Genomic DNA, 21462 nt, shown 5'->3' on the forward strand with positions numbered 1-21462 from the left:
AGCTGCAAAACTACACCGACAGGTAAGAAACTTTTCGTTCGTCTCTTTCTTTCCACCACATAAAGGCAACCCCATCTCTAAATCAGGGATAGCTAGGTGGATTGTAAAAAGCATACAGGTTCGAGGCATGTGGGCTGCTGAATTCATATCTGTGCATAGATCGCCGCCTAGTGTTGGGTCCGGATGTTTGCACGTTGTTGTCCTGGAAGAGTCTTCGAAGTATCCTTGGATAGGTGACTCCTCCCCTGGACTACAGTGCGCATGGGCATCCTCTCCATCCTCAGATTGTTTTTTTCCGCCATTGGGTTCGGATGTGCTATCTTAGCTCAAGTTAGGAAAATATTTTTTCGAGGCCAAAAGGCCTTTAGTTCGCGTCGGTACTGTTTATCGATCGGGTTTCGATAGAATTTGTTAGTTTACTAACTTTCAGCACCGACTGCTTTCGCATTTACCTGTCCATCGACGACTTCGACGATGGAATCCAGGACGCCATTCAAAAGGTGTCCGGTATGCAATGCGAAGTACCCACACATCGACGTCCATCCGGTGTGCAACAAATGCCTTTCGCCGGACCACGACGAATCAACATGCATGGCCTGTGCCCGGTTCCGCTCGAAGAAGACTCTGCGGAATCGACGAGCGGCGAGACTCGAGGCGCAGCAGGCGGCACCGGCCCCGACAGACATCTTCGGCGAGGCCGAGGACGTCGAGGAATTGGAAGTCTTGCCCTCCAGTCCCGTTTCCGAACACGAACCCGGATCGGACGAGGAAGACGAGTCACTCTTCCACAGAGGTGAAGACGACACCGAGGTAGGAGACGACGAGGAGGCCTTCGGGGCCGAAGAAAGTAGCTCCAATGATGAACAAGGCCTACCTGTTCAAACCGTTCAAACACCAGTGCCACAGCCTATGGCTCCGGTCGAGGGATCGCCTTCGGGCCTTACCCGAGACCCATCCCGCAGTTCTTCGGCCCCGCCCTCGGGCCCGGCCTCGGACGTTCAGCGGCAGCCATTACTACATAAACAGGCTGGTTTCCCTATCACAAAACCGAAACCGAAAGCTGCTCAGGTTCCACCGAAACCGAAACTGAAAGTAGTGCTGGTCGGATCGAGGCCTTCGACGCCAGCGCACCGCGTCGGCACCGACCGCACCAAGAGGGACTTCGGTGCCGAACTTGAGGCGGGCGACGTTGGAGTCGACAAACGGAAAAAAGCCATCGGCACCGACAAACCTGCTCGGCTACCGGCACCGACGACACCAAGGGCCGTACCGCCTGCTGTGTCTCACATCGCTCCCTCGACGACACCTAAGCCTCAGGTATCGAAGACTTCGACGGTGATCTCTTCACCCCGACTCGATGACCCGCCGGCACCGAAAAAATCTACGGCCGCCTCTACGAGCCTGGCCGGTGCCAAAGCCTCGAAGGCGCCCCAAGTACGACCTGGTGTGACGCAAGGCAGCAAAACCACACCTGTCCTCCAGGACACGTCGGGCTCCGGTTCGGTCGGAGCTCCCGCAGCCTCTTCGGTGCCGACCAACATTACCTTCGGCTTGCCTCCGTCAACAATCCCAAAAATGTTCCAACTCAGGACACGGGTCACCCAACCTACGGTCACACCTGCTGAGACGTCTCCAGCACGTATCATCGACGCCGGCACTGGCAGAATGATTCTCCAGGACCGAAGGATAACTTCGGAGCCGCCATTGGACCCTTTCAGGATCCCACTAAAAAGGAAGTTGCCTGCTGAATCGGAACCTCTCCTTTATGAACCCTTCCATTCATCCTACCAGGATCCACACCGGTTCTCCCCCACACGCTCCGATACAGACGCATTGGAGGACTACATGGCTGACCAAGTCCCCTACCAGGTAGACACGGACCCTGATGACCAGCAGGACCCTGATCAAACTTGGGGCGACCCTGCAGACCCCAGTGCACCTCTCGATGCACAGGATCCACAACTCTATGGGGCAAAGACATCTCCTACGGAGGATACTGCAGCGTTCAATGCTCTTATCGAACGTGCTGCCAATAACCATGGGGTGCAGCTTCACTCTGATACCATCGAAGATGACTTTCTAATGGACACCTTTGCATCCTCAGAAAGACATGTAAAGACTCTGCCAATGTTGAAGGGGGTCCTCAAACCAGCCAAGGACATTTTCAAAGAACCCACCAGGGCACGAGTGATAAACCCCAGGATTGATAAGAAATACAGATCAGCACCTGGGGATCCTACTTACATCAGAGGACAATTACCACTCGACTCCATCGTCGTAGCGAATGCACGCAAGAGGGCACACTCGCAAACAACAGGTGACGCTCCTCCCCCGGACAAAGAGTCCAAGGTGTTAGAAACCTCTGGCAAGCGAGTTGCCGCCCAAGCTGCCAACATATGGCGCATAGCCAACACTCAGGCGCTCCTTGCTCGCTATGATAGAGCGCACTATGACACACTTGAGCAAATATTCCAACATCTCCCTGACCAGTTCAAGGAAGGCGCAGAAATGCTCATCAGAGAAGGACAGCTACTAACGAACGCTTCCATCAAATGCGCACTAGATGTTGCAGACACGGCTGCCAGAGCCATAAACACAAGCGTCATGTTGCGACGACATGCCTGGCTACGGATCTCAGGATTCAAGCCTGAGGTACAAAACAATATACTGAACCAGCCCGTCAACCCCGACTATTTATTCGGGCCAGAGGTTGACACCACCCTCGAAAAGATAAAAAAGGATACGGACACTGCAAAGTCCATGGGCGCACTACAAACTCAGTCCTTTCGGAGCGGCTCCTTTCGTCGCCCCGGAAACAAGGGAGCAGGTAGAGGACAGGGGTCACAACAAACATATAACAAAGGCAATACACAGACCACCTATGATAAAAACACCCGAGGTGGATATCGTGGCTCCAGCACAAAGGGCAAAGGACGCGGCTACGGCAACACCAGGTCCTCCCCCAAGAACAAGCAGTGACGCCCTCTCCCTTCCTCCCGACCACATAACACCTGTCGGGGGAAGGCTACAAAGGTTCCTGTCCACGTGGAATTCCATCACCACGGACAGGTGGGTCAAAGATATTATAAAATACGGTTACTGTCTGGAGTTAACCTCCACTCCACCCACAATACCACCAAGAAGCCGTCCTATGTCCTCAGAGCACTTAACGCTCTTACAGCAAGAAGTGCAAAGTATGCTTCTAAAAGGCGCTATAGAGGTCGTACCCATCCACGAGCAGGGTGCGGGAGTGTACTCCCTCTACTTCTTAATTCCAAAAAAGGACGGGTCGCTCAGACCTATATTGGACCTGAGACCCCTGAACCAGTACATTCTTTCAGAGCACTTTCATATGCTCACTCTACAGCAAGTCCTTCCGCTTCTCAAGCAGGGAGACTTCCTAGCCACACTGGACCTCAAGGATGCGTACTTTCACATACCCATCCACCCCTCACACAAAAAATACCTCAGGTTCACTGTTCAGGGGCAGCACTATCAGTTCAAAGTCCTTCCCTTCGGCGTGACAACAGCGCCCAGGGTTTTCACGAAGTGCCTAGCTACGGTGGCAGCACATCTACGGAGGCAGCATATACACGTCTACCCCTACCTAGACGACTGGCTCGTTCAAGCGAAGTCAGCCCAGCAATGTGCAAGCCACATGTCCCGCACCATTCACCTTCTTCACAGTCTGGGATTCTCACTGAATTATCCAAAGTCCCATCTCCAGCCCGCACACGTACAACAGTACCTAGGTGCGACTATAGACACTCTGGCGGCCACAGCTCAGCCAAATTTAGTGAGGATCGACAGCATACAACTGCTGATCTCCAAATTCAAACCCAATCACTCACTTCCAGCGCGAGTGTTCATGCGGTTGATAGGCATGATGGCCTCCTGCATCTTCATAGTCCCGCACGCGAGATTACATATGCGCCCACTTCAGGAGTGCCTAGCACGTCAGTGGAATCAGGCTCAAGGACAGTTAAAGGACCTAGTGTTGGTGAGCGGTCGGGCATACAACTCTCTGCATTGGTGGAATCCACAAAACCTTTGCAAGGGCCGACCGTTCCAAGAGCCTGTCCCACAAATAGTACTGACAGCGGACGCGTCTCTCCAGGGATGGGGAGCTCATGTACTCCACTACACAGTGCAAGGACTATGGACAACACAACAAAAGAAGTTGCACATCAACCTTCTGGAATTGATGGCAATCTTCCTAGCCATGAAGGCGTTCAAAGTACATCTATGCAACAAGGTCGTGTTGATCCGGACGGACAACATGACCGCAATGTACTACATACAGAAACAGGGAGGCACACACTCTCCACAGTTGTCTCATCTGGCTCAGAGCATGTGGAAGTGGGCCATTCAAAGGAACATGTTCCTCATGGCGGAACACCTCCCTGGCAAGGACAACCAGATGGCGGATCTGCTCAGCAGACACAGCCACCAAATGCACGAGTGGGAGTTACACCCATCAGTACTCCAACCGTACTTTCAGCAGTGGGGTCATCCGGAGATAGACCTATTCGCGACAAGCGAAAACGCAAAATGCCCAAGCTTCGCCGCCAGATTCCCACATCCGCAGTCGCAGGGCAATGCGATATGGATGAACTGGTCCGGCAGATTTGCGTACGCTTTTCCCCCAGCGCCATTGATACCGCTAGTGGCCCGCAAACTCCGACAACACTCCCTGACACTCGTCCTAGTTGCTCCCACGTGGGCACGCCAGCCGTGGTACACCACCTTCCTCGAACTTTCCGTGGTGCCGCATCAAAGGCTGCGGATCAAACCCGCGCATTTGACGCAGAACCATGGAGAGGTTCAGCACCCAGATCCGCAACAGCTGAATCTGGCGATCTGGCTCCTGAAGTCCTAGAGTTTGGCTATCTCAACCTGCCACCTGACTGTATGGACATCATCAAGGAGGCCAGGAGACCCACTACCAGAGCTTGCTATGCAGCCAAATGGAAAAGGTTCGTCATTTATTGCGGAAATAATGACATCAACCCGCTGGACGCATCCATCCAAAACATCATCTGTTATCTCTTACACCTATATCGATGCAATCTGGCGTACACCTCTATACGTGTCCATTTGACCGCAATATCAGCCTATCTGCAAACCAGGCAGCACCTCTCTCTATTCAGAGTGCCTGCCATCAAAGCATTCTTGGAAGGGCTCAAACGAGTCATTCCACCTAATCACCCACCGGCTCCAATGTGGAACCTCAACTTGGACCTCACACGCCTGATGGGTCCACCCTTTGAACCTCTACACTCATGCGAGATTCAATTCCTTACCTGGAAAGTGGCCTTCCTAGTAGCGATCACTTCCCTCAGAAGAGTTAGTGAACTCCAGGCACTAACCGTTCAAGAGCCATTTATTCAGGTTCACGCTAACAGGGTCGTACTACGTACCAACCCCAAGTTCATGCCCAAGGTAATATCGCAGTTCCACATGAACCAGACTATTGAACTGCCCGTTTTCTTCCAAAACCCACAAACTGTTGCAGAAAGGGCACTACATACACTAGATGTACGGAGGGCCCTCATGTACTACATCGACAGGACTAAACCATTCAGGAAGACAAAACAACTGTTCGTTGCCTTTGCCCCACACCACAAAGGTAACGCCATCTCCAAAGCAGGGATAGCCAGATGGATAGTTAAGTGTATTCAAATCTGTTATCAAAAGGCAAAACGCACATTAACTATTCCACCACGAGCCCACTCAACACGTAAGTTGGGGGCTTCCATGGCCTTCCTAGGAAATATTCCCCTGCATGATATATGCAGAGCAGCCACATGGTCCACTACACACACATTTACAAAACACTATTGCGTAGATGTGCAGTCAAAACAGCAGGCAGCTGTAGGACAGGCTGTTCTCAAAACACTTTTTCAGACCGCTGCAGCTGGCACGGGTAGCCGCCGCTAATAGAGGGCACTGCTATGTATTCTATGCACAGATATGAATTCAGCAGCCCACATGCCTCGAACTGAATATGCTACTTACCAGTATGCATCTGTTCTTGGCATGTAGGGCTGCTGACATTCATATCGCCCTCCCTCCTCCCCGGCGCCTGTCGCAGCTGCAGCTCTCAGAATTACTGCAAGCATGGTCATCACTTTCTGTATCTACTCCATCACTGCCACAATGGCGAAAAACAATCTGAGGATGGAGAGGATGCCCATGCGCACTGTAGTCCAGGGGAGGAGTCACCTATCCAAGGATACTTCGAAGACTCTTCCAGGACAACAACGTGCAAACATCCGGACCCAACACTAGGCGGCGATCTATGCACAGATATGAATGTCAGCAGCCCTACATGCCAAGAACAGATGCATACTGGTAAGTAGCATATTCAATTTGCTACCACAAAGCAAAACGCACGCTATTTGTTCCCCCTAAAGCCCACTCTACAAGAAAGATAGGGGCTTCTATGGAACATGATATCTGCAAGGCAGCTACATGGTCAACACCGCACACTTTCACTAAACATTACTGTGTAGATGTGCAAACCAAGCAACAAGCTAGTGTGAACCAGGCTGTACTATAAACACTATTTCAAACCACTGCAACAGATACCGGTGGTCGCCGCTAGGGTTGGGAACTGCTATATAGTCTATGCAAAAGTGTGTAATCTGCAGCTCATATGCCTCGAACGGAATATGCTACTTACCAGTATGCATCTGTTCTTGGGATGTAGAGCTGCAGATCTACACACGCCCACCCGCCTCCCCGGCTACCTGTATCCGTTCCAGTCTATCTTATTTAGATACAACACACATGGGTTTCTTCACTGTTCATACTACGCTCCATCTTTCCCTGTTGGCGAAAAACAATGAGGATGGAGCCGAAGCCCATGCGCAATACGAACCAAGGGAGGAGTCACCGACCTCGTGACTTCCAAAGACTTTCCAAGAGGAAAAACAAACTGCAAACATCCGGACCCAACAACAGATGGCGATCTATGCAAAAGTGTGTAGATCTGCAGCTCTACATGCCAAGAACAGATGCATACTGGTAAGTAGCATATTCCTTCTGCAGTTACCAGAGAACAGTTCCCACAGGAGTGCCCCCCAGAGATGTTTCTTTACTCTTCTCATTTCACAAGCCCTCTCAAAGGCTGTGAACCATTTTGTTATGTCATCACCTTCCTCAAATTTAGGGACAATCCCTTTGGTGATTTTAGGATCAGAAGTTTCCTCCCTGTCCTTAGTTTTAGTATTGCTGCCACCATTGATGGGTGCTAAACCCATCTCCTTTCTTTCTTTCTCTAGAGCCAGGAGTCTGGACTCTAGATCCAATCTTTTGGCCAGCTTTGCTAGCAAGCTGTCCTCTTCAATGGGGAGTTCCCCAGTGTTTTATCTGAGACCTGATCCACCTATGTGGTCTCTCGGTCCCCAGAGGTTGATTCTTGGAGTTAAGGATATGGGGGCCCTTTCCTCCCTAGGGATTATTGGAGGGGGGCCATTATCCCCCTTATCCTCCTCCCTTTCCTCCTCTGACTGGTCATCACCATGTTCAGAGGGTTGGTCCTGAGCATACTCAGCCAGGAACTCCTGGAGCCCTTGTTTGGTTGGATGCAGGTCCATTTGTATTTTTTTTTTGTTTGCATAAGGACCTCCATTCCTTGAAAGACAAGTGTAAGTAAGGTGGAGGACGAGCTCCTCAACCAGGTCCTGCATGGTATTACCTTCACTAGTAGCTGGGTTCTTTTGAGACATTCTAACCAGACAGTTCTAACCCTCTACCCTTGACTACAGTGACTTTTATTTCTCTAAAATTCTAAGGGGACTTAAGCAAGGCCCTGACCAGACTCTTAGTATTTTGGAAAGTCCAATTTAGGAAAATCAGAATTCTAAAGGCAGTTTAAGAGTTCTGTTGAGTGATCAGAAGGTAACCAAGTAGTCCAACAAATGCAAGTTTGTATCCCACCGCTGATCCACCAATGTAAGAAAGTGGCTCTGTATATACTGTCCACAAATAGGTACAGTGTGTAGAGTCCACAGCCCCCAGAGGTTTGGCAGAGGCTAAAGTTAGATATAACCTTACTCTCTAAAGTGGTAGCTTGGTCGAGCAGTAAGGCAGTATCAGAGGACAGTGTAAAGCATTTGTTGTACAAACTCAGTCAGCAAATTGTCTCACACACTCAAGAACTGAACTCTAGACCAATGGTTTTGTATCAAAAGATATAGTTTTATTTTTAGAACCAACAATAGGTATCAAAATTTACTTTATCAGAATGAGCTACTTTAAGTACTTTTCAATACGCAAAAGACTTTTGAATGAAATAGTTACAGTTGTTGCAATGAGCAACACAATTCAAACACAATTATAACATTGAGCTCAATGGGAATTTCTAAGTAAATGCAATGGATTACTTTTAGGATTACTTTTCTAACTTCAGGACTGGATCCTAGATTCAGTGCTGCGACAGTTCCTGGAAAGAGGTAAGTAAATACGTTTTGGTTACAGGAATGATTTTTAAGGAATATTATTGTATTTTAAAAGTTGACACAAACATTTTCATATAGAATCACCTATGTTATCCTATGGGAGGAAATTCATACAGCAGGTAAGTAGGGTTATCGTTAGTGTTGGATCCTGGATTCAGCACTGGTGCATCTCCTGTAAATAGTTGGAAGAAAGTGTTTTTGTTACACATGCGATTTTTAAGGAAGTTTTGTAAGTTTCAAAATCGACACTTAGAAGAATTTCTGGCAAAAAACAGGCAATGTTATCTTATGGAGGAAAATCACGTTAGCAGTAAGTATGGTTGTAATTACTTTGCAGGGTCAGTGCTGGGCACCAAGATCCAGCACTGGGATCTCTCCTGATAGCAGGCGAGTAAATTAGTTTCCGTTATTCGGCTGATTTTAGATGAATATTTTAAAGTTGAAGAACTCGACACTTAGAAGAATTTCCTAGTGAAACCAGTCAATGTTACCCTATGGAGGAAAAGTGGGTTATCGGCTTTTGGGTAAGTACTCGACTGCCTGAGTTAAGGTTCTGGGCATAGACTCGGGGGTCTTTCAGGGTCAGGTAGGTACAGTTGTTACACCCTCAGCGGCACAGGGGCAGCCGGATTCAGAGAGAGTTAGGCCCTATGTCATCCTATGGGAGGCAGGGGACCTTTGGTTGGTGGCTGCTGGCAAGCAGGTCACGCGGCTGTGGGAGCTGGGCTCCTGGTCACTTACTCAGGGCAAGTGGGGAAGTAGATTAGGGTAGAGGTTGCACTGCCAGGGGCACTCGGGCGGCTGGGTGCAGGGTGCTTTTGAGCCGTCGGGCGCGCAATGGATTTCAATGGAGAAGCTCAGTGACGAACAAAGGCTGCAAGCACGGGGACAAAGATTCTTCAGGTGCGACCACCACTTGAAGAGGTAAGTTAGGAAGCTGTGGGTTAGGTTGACACCCAGTAGCTGGGCACAGGGTCCGCAGGGCACCGGGTGCAGGGTTGTCTTTTCGCGTCCGGAAATCTTACCCTCAGCTGGTTGCGGTTGTGGGGGGTCTCTGGTGTTGAGGTTGCAGGCGTCGTCGGGAGCGTCGGAGGGTCCTAGGGTGTCGGATTCGGGGTCACATTCGCCAGGGAGGACGTCCTTGTGGTCTTTGTCCACTCCGGCACAGGCCAGGCTTGGCGGGTGCAGAGTGTCCAGGAGTCGCGGTTCCTGGCTGGTGCCAGGGGCTTGTTAATTGCTTTGAGCAGTACCACTGCTTGTTTAGAGTCACAAGGCAGGTCCTCCGGGGTTTTTGAGGTTGCTGACCACTGGAGACGCCAGGGGTTTAGCAGGAGCAGGTTCGGGGGTCGACAGGCCTGTAGGGCTGGGGCCAAATCAGTTGGTGTCTTTCTCTCGTTAGCAGCTGCAGGGCAGGTCTTCTTGTTTCTTGATCTTCTTGCTTGTTTCGGAATCTGGATCTGAGGAAAGTAGGTTCAGGGTGCCCCTTAATACTAAATTTAGGGGCGTTACAGGTAGGTAAAGGGCAGGGACCAATGGGTCCCTTCCCTGGGGTGGGCACACCACCTATCCTACCACTCTCCTGTGGGAGGTGGGCGGTAGCCTAGTCCTGATTGGTCAGGGCTCCCCATCTTCAAGATGGCGAGAGCCCGGAGATGTGCTTCACCTCGCCTCCCCCACCTGAGGGGTGGGGTGGCAGAGGCTGGCACAACCCCCTTCCTTCCTTGGGGTTTCCCACCAGTCTTCCTGCCAGGGTGGGGTTCAGAACTGGTAGGGGCCAGTTGCTGAGTACAGCAAGTGGCCTGAAGAAGCTCACAAAGGCGGCATGCCTTTGAAGCTTCCCCTGCCCATCCTGGGGGAGGAGACCTAGCAACTCGCCCAGGATGTGCATTGTTGCAGGCCCAGGAGAGCGGATGGCTCTCTACCCAGGGGTGCAGCAACATGTCTGCTGTGTGGCAGCCTAGGCAGCCCCTCAGACAGGACGTGGATTGTAGGTTAGGTTCAGGTGGCAACTCTAAGTTGCCCTCTGTTGTGCATCTTACATTAAATCCCACACTGGCATCAGTGCGGGTTTTATGTGCTGAGAAGTTTGATACCAAACTTCTCAGTCTTCAGTGTAGCCATCATGGTGCTGTGGAGTTCGTGATGATGACCTCCCAGCACCATATACTCTTAATGGCAACACTGCACTTACAGTGCCCAGGATTGGACCTCGGTACTGTAGGGGCACAGGGCTCATGCACCTGTACCCACACCACTGGCATAGGGCACCCAGCTAGAGGGGTGACTGAGATATGCCAGAGCAGTGTGTGTTGTGGGCATGGCACACAGGGATGTGTGCCATGTCGACTCTATTTAGTTCTACACTCAGCCTGCAAAGGCAGTGTGTGTGTGTGTGTCAGGATACCGGGCCTCTAAGGGTGGCACATAAAGTGCTGCAGCCCTTAGGGGCCTTCTCTGGTCACAAGGCCCTGGGTACCTAGGCTACAATTTACCAGGGGCTGACATGTGGCCAGAGATGCCAATTGGGTTTAGGCTTCAACACAGTTTTAAGGAAGGAACGCAGGCCCTGGGCAACTGATTGGCAGGAGCCCAGGGCACACTCAGTCAAAGTGCATCAGCAATTCAGCAAAAAGTGGGGGCAGACCATGGCAAGAAAGATGGCACTTTCTCACAGTAACTTACTACTGAAAAGTATTTAATGCTTACATGTGCCAGGCTTGCTTCAGCGCCCGACATCGCCATCGCCATCCCAGAGGGCTACAAGATCACCCGGAGGGACCGCTCCGCCAACCAGTTGGGAGGAGGCATCGCCATCATCCACAGGGACACCATCCACATCACGACCAACATCGACGACACCCTGACAACCGCCGAACACCTACACTTCCAGATCCGTACCGACCCGAAGACCACCCTCAGAGGCACCCTGATCTACCGACCCCCGGGACCACGCACACAATTCAGCGAGGACATCGCCGACTTCGTCAGCCCGCATGCCCTCCCCTCCGCTGACTACATCCTCCTGGGGGACATCAACTTCCACCTGGAGAACAACAACGACCGCAACATCATCACCCTGCTCGCCAACCTCGGACTCAAGCAGCTGGTGTCCACCCCCACCCACCTCGCCGGACACACACTCGACGCCGTCTTCTCGTGCAGCAAAGACATGGCCTTCAGCCACGCCACTAGACTCCACTGGACGGACCACAGCTGCATCCACTTCAACTTCAGAAGAACGACGATCCACCAGCAACCGGTTGCCCGAAGAAGCTGGAACAAGATCACAGCTGACCAACTCGCCGCTTCCCTGAGCCAGCACCCTCCCGCCAGCTCAGCAAACCCCAGCCAGGCCGCCGACAACCTCACGAAGTGGATCAGCAACTGCGCGGACGAACTCGCCCCTCTGAGGACACCGCCTAGCAGACCCGGCAGCAAGAAGGCCCCTTGCTTCACCCACGAACTCAAGAGCTCCAAGAAGAACTGCCGAGCCCTCGAGAAAGCCTGGAGAAGGGAACCAACACCAGACAACATTACCGCCCTCAAGCTTGCCACCCGGAAGCACCACCAACTGATCCGCGCCACTAAGAAAACTGCATTCAAGGACCGGCTGGACAACAACGCACACAACTGCAAGGAACTCTTCAACATCGTCAAAGAGCTCTCCAACCCCAACGCCGGAAACAACGACATCACCCCATCGCAAGACCTCTGCAACTCCCTCACCTCCTACTTCCACAACAAGATCGCGGACATACACAACAGCTTCAGCACACAACCGACGCCCGCCGCGACCGAACCACCGCCCCCCACCACCACCCTCCGCGCCTGGACTCCGATCAGCACGGAAGACACCGTCCGCATGATGAACTCCATCCACTCCGGATCTCCACCCGACCCCTGCACTCACCACGTCTTCAACAAGGCCGACGCTGTCATCGCTCCCCACCTGCGGAACATCATCAACACCTCCTTCGACACCGCCACCTTCCCGGAGAGCTGGAAGCACGCCGAACTCAGCGCTCTACTCAAGAAACCTACAGCGGACCCCACCGAACTCAAGAATTACCGCCCCATCTCGCTCCTCCCGTTCCCAGCCAAAGTCATCGAGAAGACCGTCAACAAGCAGCTGGCCGCCTTCCTCGAGACTAATGGATCCCTTGACCCCTCACAGTCGGGCTTCCGAGCCAACCACAGCACCGAGACCGCACTCATCGCTGCTACCGATGACATCCGAGCCCTGATGGACAACGGAGAAACAGCGGCCCTCATCCTCCTAGACCTCTCCGCGGCATTCGACACTGTCTGCCACCGCACCCTTGTGCAACGCCTCAACTACGTCGGAATCCAGGAGAAGGCACTGGATTGGATCAGCTCCTTCCTCAACGGAAGAACACAGAGTCCGCCTACCACCATACAAGTCAGAGGCCACCGAAGTCATCTGCGGCGTCCCTCAAGGATCCTCCCTGAGCCCCACCCTCTTCAACGTCTACATGAGCCCCCTTGCGGCCATCGCACGCCAACACAACCTGAACATCATCTCCTACGCTGACGACACCCAGCTGATCCTCTCCCTGACCAACGACCCCGCCGCAGCCAGAGCCAACCTTCACGAAGGAATGAAAGACGTAGCCGAGTGGATGACGACCAGCCGCCTGAAACTGAACTCAGACAAGACGGAGGTCCTCATCCTGAGCTCCTCACCCTCCGCCTGGGACGACTCCTGGTGGCCCCCCCGCCCTGGGCTGCGCACCCAAACCGACAGACCACGCACGCAACCTGGGCTTAATCTTGGACTCCTCCCTCACCATGACCAGACAAGTCAACGCCGTCTCCTCGTCATGCTTCAACATCCTGCGCATGCTACGGAAGATCTTCCGGTGGATCCCCACCGAGACCAGGAAGACGGTCACCCAGGCCCTAGTCACCAGCCGACTGGACTACGGCAACGCCCTCTACGCCGGAACCACCGCCAAGCTCCAGAAGAGACTCCAGCAGATCCAGAACGCCTCAGCCAGACTCATCCTCGACATCCCACGACATAGCCACATCTCCGGACATCTGAGAGACCTACATTGGCTTCCCGTCAACAAAAGAATCACCTTCCGCCTCCTCACCCACGCACACAAAGCCCTACACGATCAAGGCCCCAGCTACCTCAACAACCGCATCAACTTCTACGCTCCCAAACGACATCTCCGATCAGCCAGCCACGCCCTCGCCGCCGTCCCCCGCATCCGAAGAACGACAACGGGAGGAAGATCCTTCTCCTACCTGGCCGCCAAGACCTGGAACTTCCTACCGACCGACTTGCGCCTGACCCAAGACCACCTCTCCTTCAGGAAGAAGCTCAAGACCTGGCTATTCGAGCAGTAGCAGCACTTCCCCCCCCCTCCCCCCCGAGCGCCTTGAGACCCTCCGGGTAAGTAGTGCGCTATATAAATGCCTATGATTGATTAATTGATTGCTTGGTTCTAAAAATAAACAGTATATTTTTACACAAAAACAATTGGCCTAGAGTTCAGTTCTTGACTATGTGAATCCATTTGCTGACTGATTGTGTACATCAAATGCTTAACACTGTCCTTTGATATTGCCCTACTGCTCGACCAAGCTACCACTATTAGAGAGTAAGGTTCTATTTAACTTTAACCTCTGCCTACTTCTGGGGACACTTGGACTCTAAACACACTATACCTCATTTTGGTGTAGTCTATATATGTGAGAAAGTGGCTCTGTATATACTGTTCCCTAATAGGTACAGGGTGTACAGAGTCCACAGTCCCCCAGAGGCTGATAGAGGTCAAAGTTAGGTATGACCTTACTCTCAAAAGTGGTAGCTTGGTCGAGCAGTAAGGCAGTACCAGAGGACAGTGTAAAGCATTTATTGTACACACTCAGTCAGCAAATGGTTTCACACACTCAATAACTGAACTCTAGGCCAATGGTTTATATATATAAAATATATGCTTGTTTTATTTTTAGAACCACAAAGGGGATAAAAATATACTTTCTCAGAATGAGAGGTTGAATATAAATACTTGTGTCTTGAGCAATAAATTGTTGTAAACAGTCACAGTTGGTTGCAATAAACAATCCTATTTCCTAAACATAACAATGCATTGAGCTCAATGGTAAATTCAGGTTATTTGTCATAAATTACTTTTCAGATTACTTTTGGAATTCCAGGTCTGGCTCCTAGATCCAGCCCTGGGTCAGTATTCAGAATCAAGTGATAAAAGTCGACTTAATAACTGTAATGATTTTTAAATAATATTTAGCTATTTCAAAAGTTAGCACTTAGAAAATATTTCAAGGAAAACATTCAATGGATCTCTATGGCAAGAAATTCAAATTGCAGGTAGAGTACTTTATCGTTACTTTAGTAATCCAGGACTGGGTACCTAGACCCAGGACTGGGGTCCTTATCAAAAACAGGTAAGTAATTTCGTTTGCAGAAATGGTACGATTTTAAAAGAATATTTCAAATTTGCAAAAGTAGACACTTAGAAGAAATTTCACAGAAAAGCAAACAATGGTTTCCTATGGGAGAAAAATGAGTTAGAGGTAAGTATAGTTGTGGAAACTTTTCAGAGTCAGGGCTGGGCACCAAGATCCAGCACTGGGAGCTCACCTAGGAGCAGGTGAGTAAATTCGTTTTTGTCACTTGGCTGATTTTTGGTGAATATTTGCTGTTTTGAAAAGTGCACACTTAGAAGATTTTTGAAGAAAAAGCCAGTCAATGTTACCCTATGAGGAAAATGAAGTTAGCGGTTTAAGGGTAAGTACTCGACTGGCAGAGTTGTAATTCCGGGCATAGACTCAGGGGTCCCCCAGTGTCAGGTAGGTACAGTTAGTTCACCCTCAGCGGTTTCAGGACGGCCGGGTGCAGAGAGAGCTAGGCCCAATGTTATCCTATGAGGGATAGGGGGGCCTTGATTGGTGGCTGCAGTCTGGCAAGCCACGCGGCTGTGGGAGCTGGGCTCCTGGTCACTTACTCAGGGCAAGTGGGGAAGTAGGTTAGTGTAGAGAGGGCACTGCCAGGGCCACTCGGGCGGCTGGGTGCAGGGTGCTTTTGAGCCTTCGGGCACTCAATGGAAATCAATGGGAATGTTCCGGTTTGGAAGAAGGCTGCAAGCTCGGGGACGAGGATGCTTCAGGTGCCACCCCCACTTCGAGAGGTAAGTTGGATAGTTGTAGGTTAGGTGGGTACCCCGGGATTGGGCACAGGGGGCCGCCGGGTGCTGGGGTGCCTTTTGATGTCGGAAATCTTACCCTCTGGTTGATCGCGGTTGGGGTGGCACTCTGTTCTGAGGCTGCAGGCTTCTTCCGGAATGTCGAGGGGGGTCCTTGGGTGCTGGACTCGGGGTCAGAGTCGCCATGGGGTCGTCTTCAGGGTCTTTGTCCACTCCGGCACTGGCCAGGCTTGGCTGGTGCAGGGTGTGTTGGGTCCGCGGTTCCGGGCTGCTGCCAGGGGTTAAAAATAGGTTTCTTGAGTAGAGCCTCTACTCATGGGAGTCCCAGGGGCTTAGAGCCAAAAGGTAGCCAGGTCCTCCGGGGTTGGTGAGGTTGCTGGCCACGAGAGATGCCGTGCTGGTGCAGGTTCGAGAGTCGACAGGCCGGTAGGGCTGGGGCCAAAGCAGTTGGTGTCTTCTTCTCTTTTTAGCAGCTGCAGGGCAGGTCTTTGTTCTTCTTGCTCTTCTTGTCGTTTTTCTATCTGGAATCTGGGGAAGGAAGGTTCAGGGGGCCCCTAAATACTAGATTTAGGGGCGTTACCGGTAGGTGAAGGCCAGGGACCAATGGGTCCTTGCCCTGGGGTGGGTACACCCCCTATCCTGCTTCTCTCCTGTGGGAGAGGGGCAGTAGCCTAATCCTGATAGGGTAGGGCCTCCCATCTTCAAGATGGCGAGAGCCCGGAGATGTGCTTCACCTCGCCTCCCCCACCTGAGGGGTGGGGTGGGCAGGCTGGCACATCCCCTGTCCTTGTATGGGGTTTCCGGCCAAGCTTCCCGCCAGAGTGGGGGGTTGCAGTGGCCTGGGGAAACTCCAACTGGCGGCATGCCTTTGAAGCTTCCCTTTGCTCATCCTGGGGGAGGAGATTTCTCACCTCACCCAGGATGTGCATTGTTGCAGGCCCGGGAGAGCAGGGGCTCTCCCACCCAGGGGTCCAGCAACGTGTCTGCTGTGTGGCAGCCTGGGCAGCCTCAGAGCAGACGTGGATTGTAGGTTAGCTGTAAGGGGGCATCTCTAAGATGCCCTCTGGGGTGCTTAGTACATTAAATCCCACACTGGCATCAGTGTGGGTTTAATGTGCTGAGAAGTTTGATACCAAACTTCCCAGTCTTCAGTGTTCCAACTTACCTCTCGAAGTGGGGGTGGCACCTGAAGCATCCTCGTCCCCGAGCTTGCAGCCTTCTTCCAAACCGGAACATTCCCATTGATTTCCATTGAGTGCCCGAAGGCTCAAAAGCACCCTGCACCCAGCCGCCCGAGTGGCCCTGGCAGTGCCCTCTCTACACTAACCTACTTCCCCACTTGCCCTGAGTAAGTGACCAGGAGCCCAGCTCCCACAGCCGCGTGGCTTGCCAGACTGCAGCCACCAATCAAGGCCCCCCTATCCCTCATAGGATAACATTGGGCCTAGCTCTCTCTGCACCCGGCCGTCCTGAAACCGCTGAGGGTGAACTAACTGTACCTACCTGACACTGGGGGACCCCTGAGTCTATGCCCGGAATTACAACTCTGCCAGTCGAGTACTTACCCTTAAACCGCTAACTTCATTTTCCTCATAGGGTAACATTGACTGGCTTTTTCTTCAAAAATCTTCTAAGTGTGCACTTTTCAAAACAGCAAATATTCACCAAAAATCAGCCAAGTGACAAAAACGAATTTACTCACCTGCTCCTAGGTGAGCTCCCAGTGCTGGATCTTGGTGCCCAGCCCTGACTCTGAAAAGTTTCCACAACTATACTTACTTCTAACTCATTTTTCTCCCATAGGAAACCATTGTTTGCTTTTCTGTGAAATTTCTTCTAAGTGTCTACTTTTGCAAATTTGAAATATTCTTTTAAAATCGTACCATTTCTGCAAACGAAATTACTTACCTGTTTTTGATAAGGACCCCAGTCCTGGGTCTAGGTACCCAGTCCTGGATTACTAAAGTAATGATAAAGTACTCTACCTGCAATTTGAATTTCTTGCCATAGAGATCCATTGAATGTTTTCCTTGAAATATTTTCTAAGTGCTAACTTTTGAAATAGCTAAATATTATTTAAAAATCATTACAGTTATTAAGTCGACTTTTATCACTTGATTCTGAATACTGACCCAAGGCTGGTTCTAGGAGCCAGACCTGGAATTCCAAAAGTAATCTGAAAAGTAATTTATTACAAATAACCTGAATTTACCATTGAGCTCAATGCATTGTTATGTTTAGGAAATAGGATTGTTTATTGCAACCAACTGTGACTGTTTACACAAATTTATTGCTTGAAACAAAAGTATTTATATTCAACCTCTCATTCTGAGAAAGTATATTTTTACCCCCTTTGTGGTTCTAAAAATAAAACAAGCATATATTTTATATATACAAATCATTGGCCTAGAGTTCAGTTATTGAGTGTGTGAAACCATTTGCTGACTGAGTGTGTACAATAAATGCTTTACACTGTCCTCTGGTACTGCCTTACTGCTCGACCAAGCTACCACTTTTTGAGAGTAAGGTCATACCTAACTTTGACCTCTATCAGCCTCTGGGGGACTGTGGACTCTGTACACCCTGTACCTATTAGGGAACAGTATATACAGAGCCACTTTCTCACACTGGCCCTTGCTGACTTTTGGCTCCGAAGACTGAATTTGTAAGTTCGATAATTGTCTAACTGCTCTATTGTTTTCCCCATAAGATAACATTGAACAGTTTAAAAACGTTTCTAGATGTTGATTTTTGAAAGTGAAAAGTATTTTTAATTGAAATCTTATTTACTTTATTATGAAGACCTGGGTCTTAAAATAAAGTACTAAGTATAATTTTATAAAATTGGTCTGAATCTCCTTCTTGAGTCGTGTGTCCATTATTGATCATGTGTGTGCAGTAAATGTCTTACACTTATCCGTTAGGCCTAAGACTGCCCACCCACACTACAACTAATAGAGCACTTTTGTTTTTGCATTGAGCCCTGTACCCTTTTGGGGAACCCCTGGGCTCTGTGTTTGGTATTACCACCTAGTGGCAATATCTTATACCAAGCCAGCTTCCTACAGATACCTTGTTAACCCTCTGGACTTTGTGTTCTCCCATTTCTCACCTGAATTATCCTCTGAGCTCTAACTTATAAGCCCTGCTGATGTCTTATTTCTTTCCTGACAGCGCTGTGAACTGTGTCAGAAATCAGGGGCCACTGTGGGCTGCTGCCTGTCCTCCTGCCATAGTAACTTCCACTTCATGTGTGCCAGGGCAAGCCGCTGCGTCTTTCAGGATGACAAGAAAATGTTCTGTGAAAAACACAAGGATCTCATGGATGGCGAGGTAATGCTGTAGCTAAAATGTGATTTTCAGCTCGTCAGGTGATACCCTGGTGTCTACGTCAAGAGTTGGGTCACAAAATCAGAGTACCGTCTATGACCACTAGATTCAGTATCCAGGAATGGTAATATCAGGTGCCTTAGATTATTTGACGCATTATAGCCATTAAGTTTTTTTTTATTTTGTTTCTCCAAGTGCGGCATCCTGTGGACATAACCCCGTGTTGACTATGCCATTGGACTCAAACTGCACCTCATTGATGTCCTAACTGGGCCCAAACAGTTATGGGGTTTCTTGTGTATGTTTCTGAGCTAACCCTTTCCTTCAGGCTAAGCGGTGTACATTGTAGTTGCACCAAGTTTGATTTCTGAATAGCTGATTTCTGTGTATAGTGGCTTAGTAGTCAATGAAACAATGTAATTTAGAATAGCAACTATTACCTTTTTGTTATTCTAAGTAAGATATAGTGAATGTGCACAGTAGTGTGGTCACATGTAGAGTGGCAAAACTAATCAAAATGCACTCCATATTGGATGAAGATGAAGAACTGTTCAAACCTGCAGTAATCGAAATGCATGGAGTCGCCAGAGACGGAATGAATGTATGTGCTGTAGGTTTTATGTTAAGAATGGCCCAAAATGTAATGAACACACAGAGAAATGAAGTGCTACACGAGTGAACACTTGGATGTACAAAGCAAGGCACTGAAGACTGAATTCATAACAAACCTCTTTCTATCCACATGTCCTAATTGGTAAATGGTTGTTGAAGGAGCAAATACTGAATATCTAGTTAAACAGAAGTTGCATCTCCCAAAGTGTTGGTGAAATAATTCTTCATAGAATCTTGTTCATTTGGACTGTTAGGTGGTTGTTAATGGGCATGATTATCTCTACACTGTTTGTCTCCTTGTTCTACTCCTCACAGTTCATGAGTTTTTCTAATTCGCCCACTACTTGTTATTCTTCTAAATTGTTTGTAGCATCTGTGGCAGTAGATGGACATGCTTAGCATACTCCTGCCATATGTTGGACTCAGATGTTTGCAAGTCCTGAGATGTGGTGCGACTCCCTCTTGGTGTACACTGTGCATAGGCATGTCAGATTTTTTCTTTCTATTATTTGGTTTTGACATATACCAAGTGGGCTGAGACAGTCATGTTCTGAACATATTCCGTCAGCCCTGTTCTTTTCCTTATTGATCCTGTTAATTTGAGTAATTTCATCTCCCCAATGCATGAAGAGAAGGAAAACTTTCATCTACACCCCTGCCATCTAGGACCTTGCACCCCTGTCGGGCTGAGGGCTGTCTTTGGTCTCCCATTGCCAGAAAATGCTGCATGTTTGATATAGCCTCACCCTTTCAAAATTGCTCTTGCTGCAGTTCAAAATACCTATGGACTTCCCAGCACCTAGGTGCCTGTCCCCAGACCACCACAACGCCTTCTGTGTGCCCCCTTCAGATCCTAAAAGACACTCCAAAGGGAGCAATGCTGGGCACACCAGTGGATGTACAAGGTCTCCTCCGAGACCCCTAATATCCTGGCGCCCAAAAGAAGGGGCTGGGTTGCCTTGTCCCCTATCCATGCAACCGACACCCAGTCCAGAGACTGTCTTGCCGTGAGTTGTATCACAAGCAAAGAGGCTGAAACCTAGTCCACCAAGGCCCATACTATCAGTCCAGGACCCAAAAAGTCCCATGCCGAGGTAGAGCACCACTCATGCCGGAAATGGGTGCCAATAAACCAGCGATTCATAACAGGCAAAAAGCTTTGCAACCAACCAAGCCTCCTCCTGAGAGCATCTGCCCTCATCAGTTGTGGAGCCATAGTCTTCTCAGGGGCACAGAGCACACAACCTAGGCAAACACCAAAGGCCCCATCAACACTTTGGCACAAGACTCTGGCCATTGTGAAATCTTAATGTTCGAGGCATACTAGCTGTAGATCATATGCTTTAGCATAGATCGCCATCTTGTGTTATGCCCGGATGTTTGCACTTTGTTTTTCTTTGAAGAAGTCTTTGTAGTCGCAAGGTAGGTGACTCCTCCTTCCGGTGATAGTGCGCATGGGCATCGACTCCATCCCCAGATTGTTTTTTTCCGCCATCTGGTTCGGATGTGTATTGCTGCGCTCCAGTTCGGTATCGTTTTCTAATCGCTTTGACGCGCAATCCTCTACCTTCGACTGTATTGTCTTTTGACTCCGACATGGAGGAAGACCTGAACGTCACCCCAGGTCAACGTACCTGGAGTACAGATCCCCATGTACCCACTCAATCAAAAGATAAGGCTCTGGTTTCACCCCCGCCCTCGGGCTCCGGTCAACATCAAGAAAAAGTTTCAGATGCCCCGCCCTCCAGCCCGGCTATAAAACAAACACAAGCCTTCCGGCTCGGGCTCGAGCCGGCCCCAGTCCGGTGCTGAACCAACACCTTCTGCACCAAAACAGAAGGAGAAACATGTTCCACTTC

The 21462-nt window shown here is 50.1% G+C and overlaps 1 protein-coding gene across 2 annotated transcripts in view; it reads left to right on the top strand.

The window, feature by feature from the left end:
- Nucleotides 1-21462, top strand: part of KMT2B (lysine methyltransferase 2B) — a 694916-nt gene that overhangs the window by 370356 nt on the left and 303098 nt on the right. For both annotated transcript variants that reach the window (XM_085615911.1, XM_085615910.1), the window contains exon 22: nt 18836-18994. In XM_085615911.1, coding sequence (XP_085472037.1) covers nt 18836-18994 — 159 coding nt within the window. The remainder of the gene's footprint in view (nt 1-18835; nt 18995-21462) is intronic.

This window comes from Triturus cristatus, chromosome 7 (assembly GCF_964204655.1).
Source record: "Triturus cristatus chromosome 7, aTriCri1.1, whole genome shotgun sequence".
Classification (NCBI taxonomy): domain Eukaryota; kingdom Metazoa; phylum Chordata; class Amphibia; order Caudata; family Salamandridae; genus Triturus; species Triturus cristatus.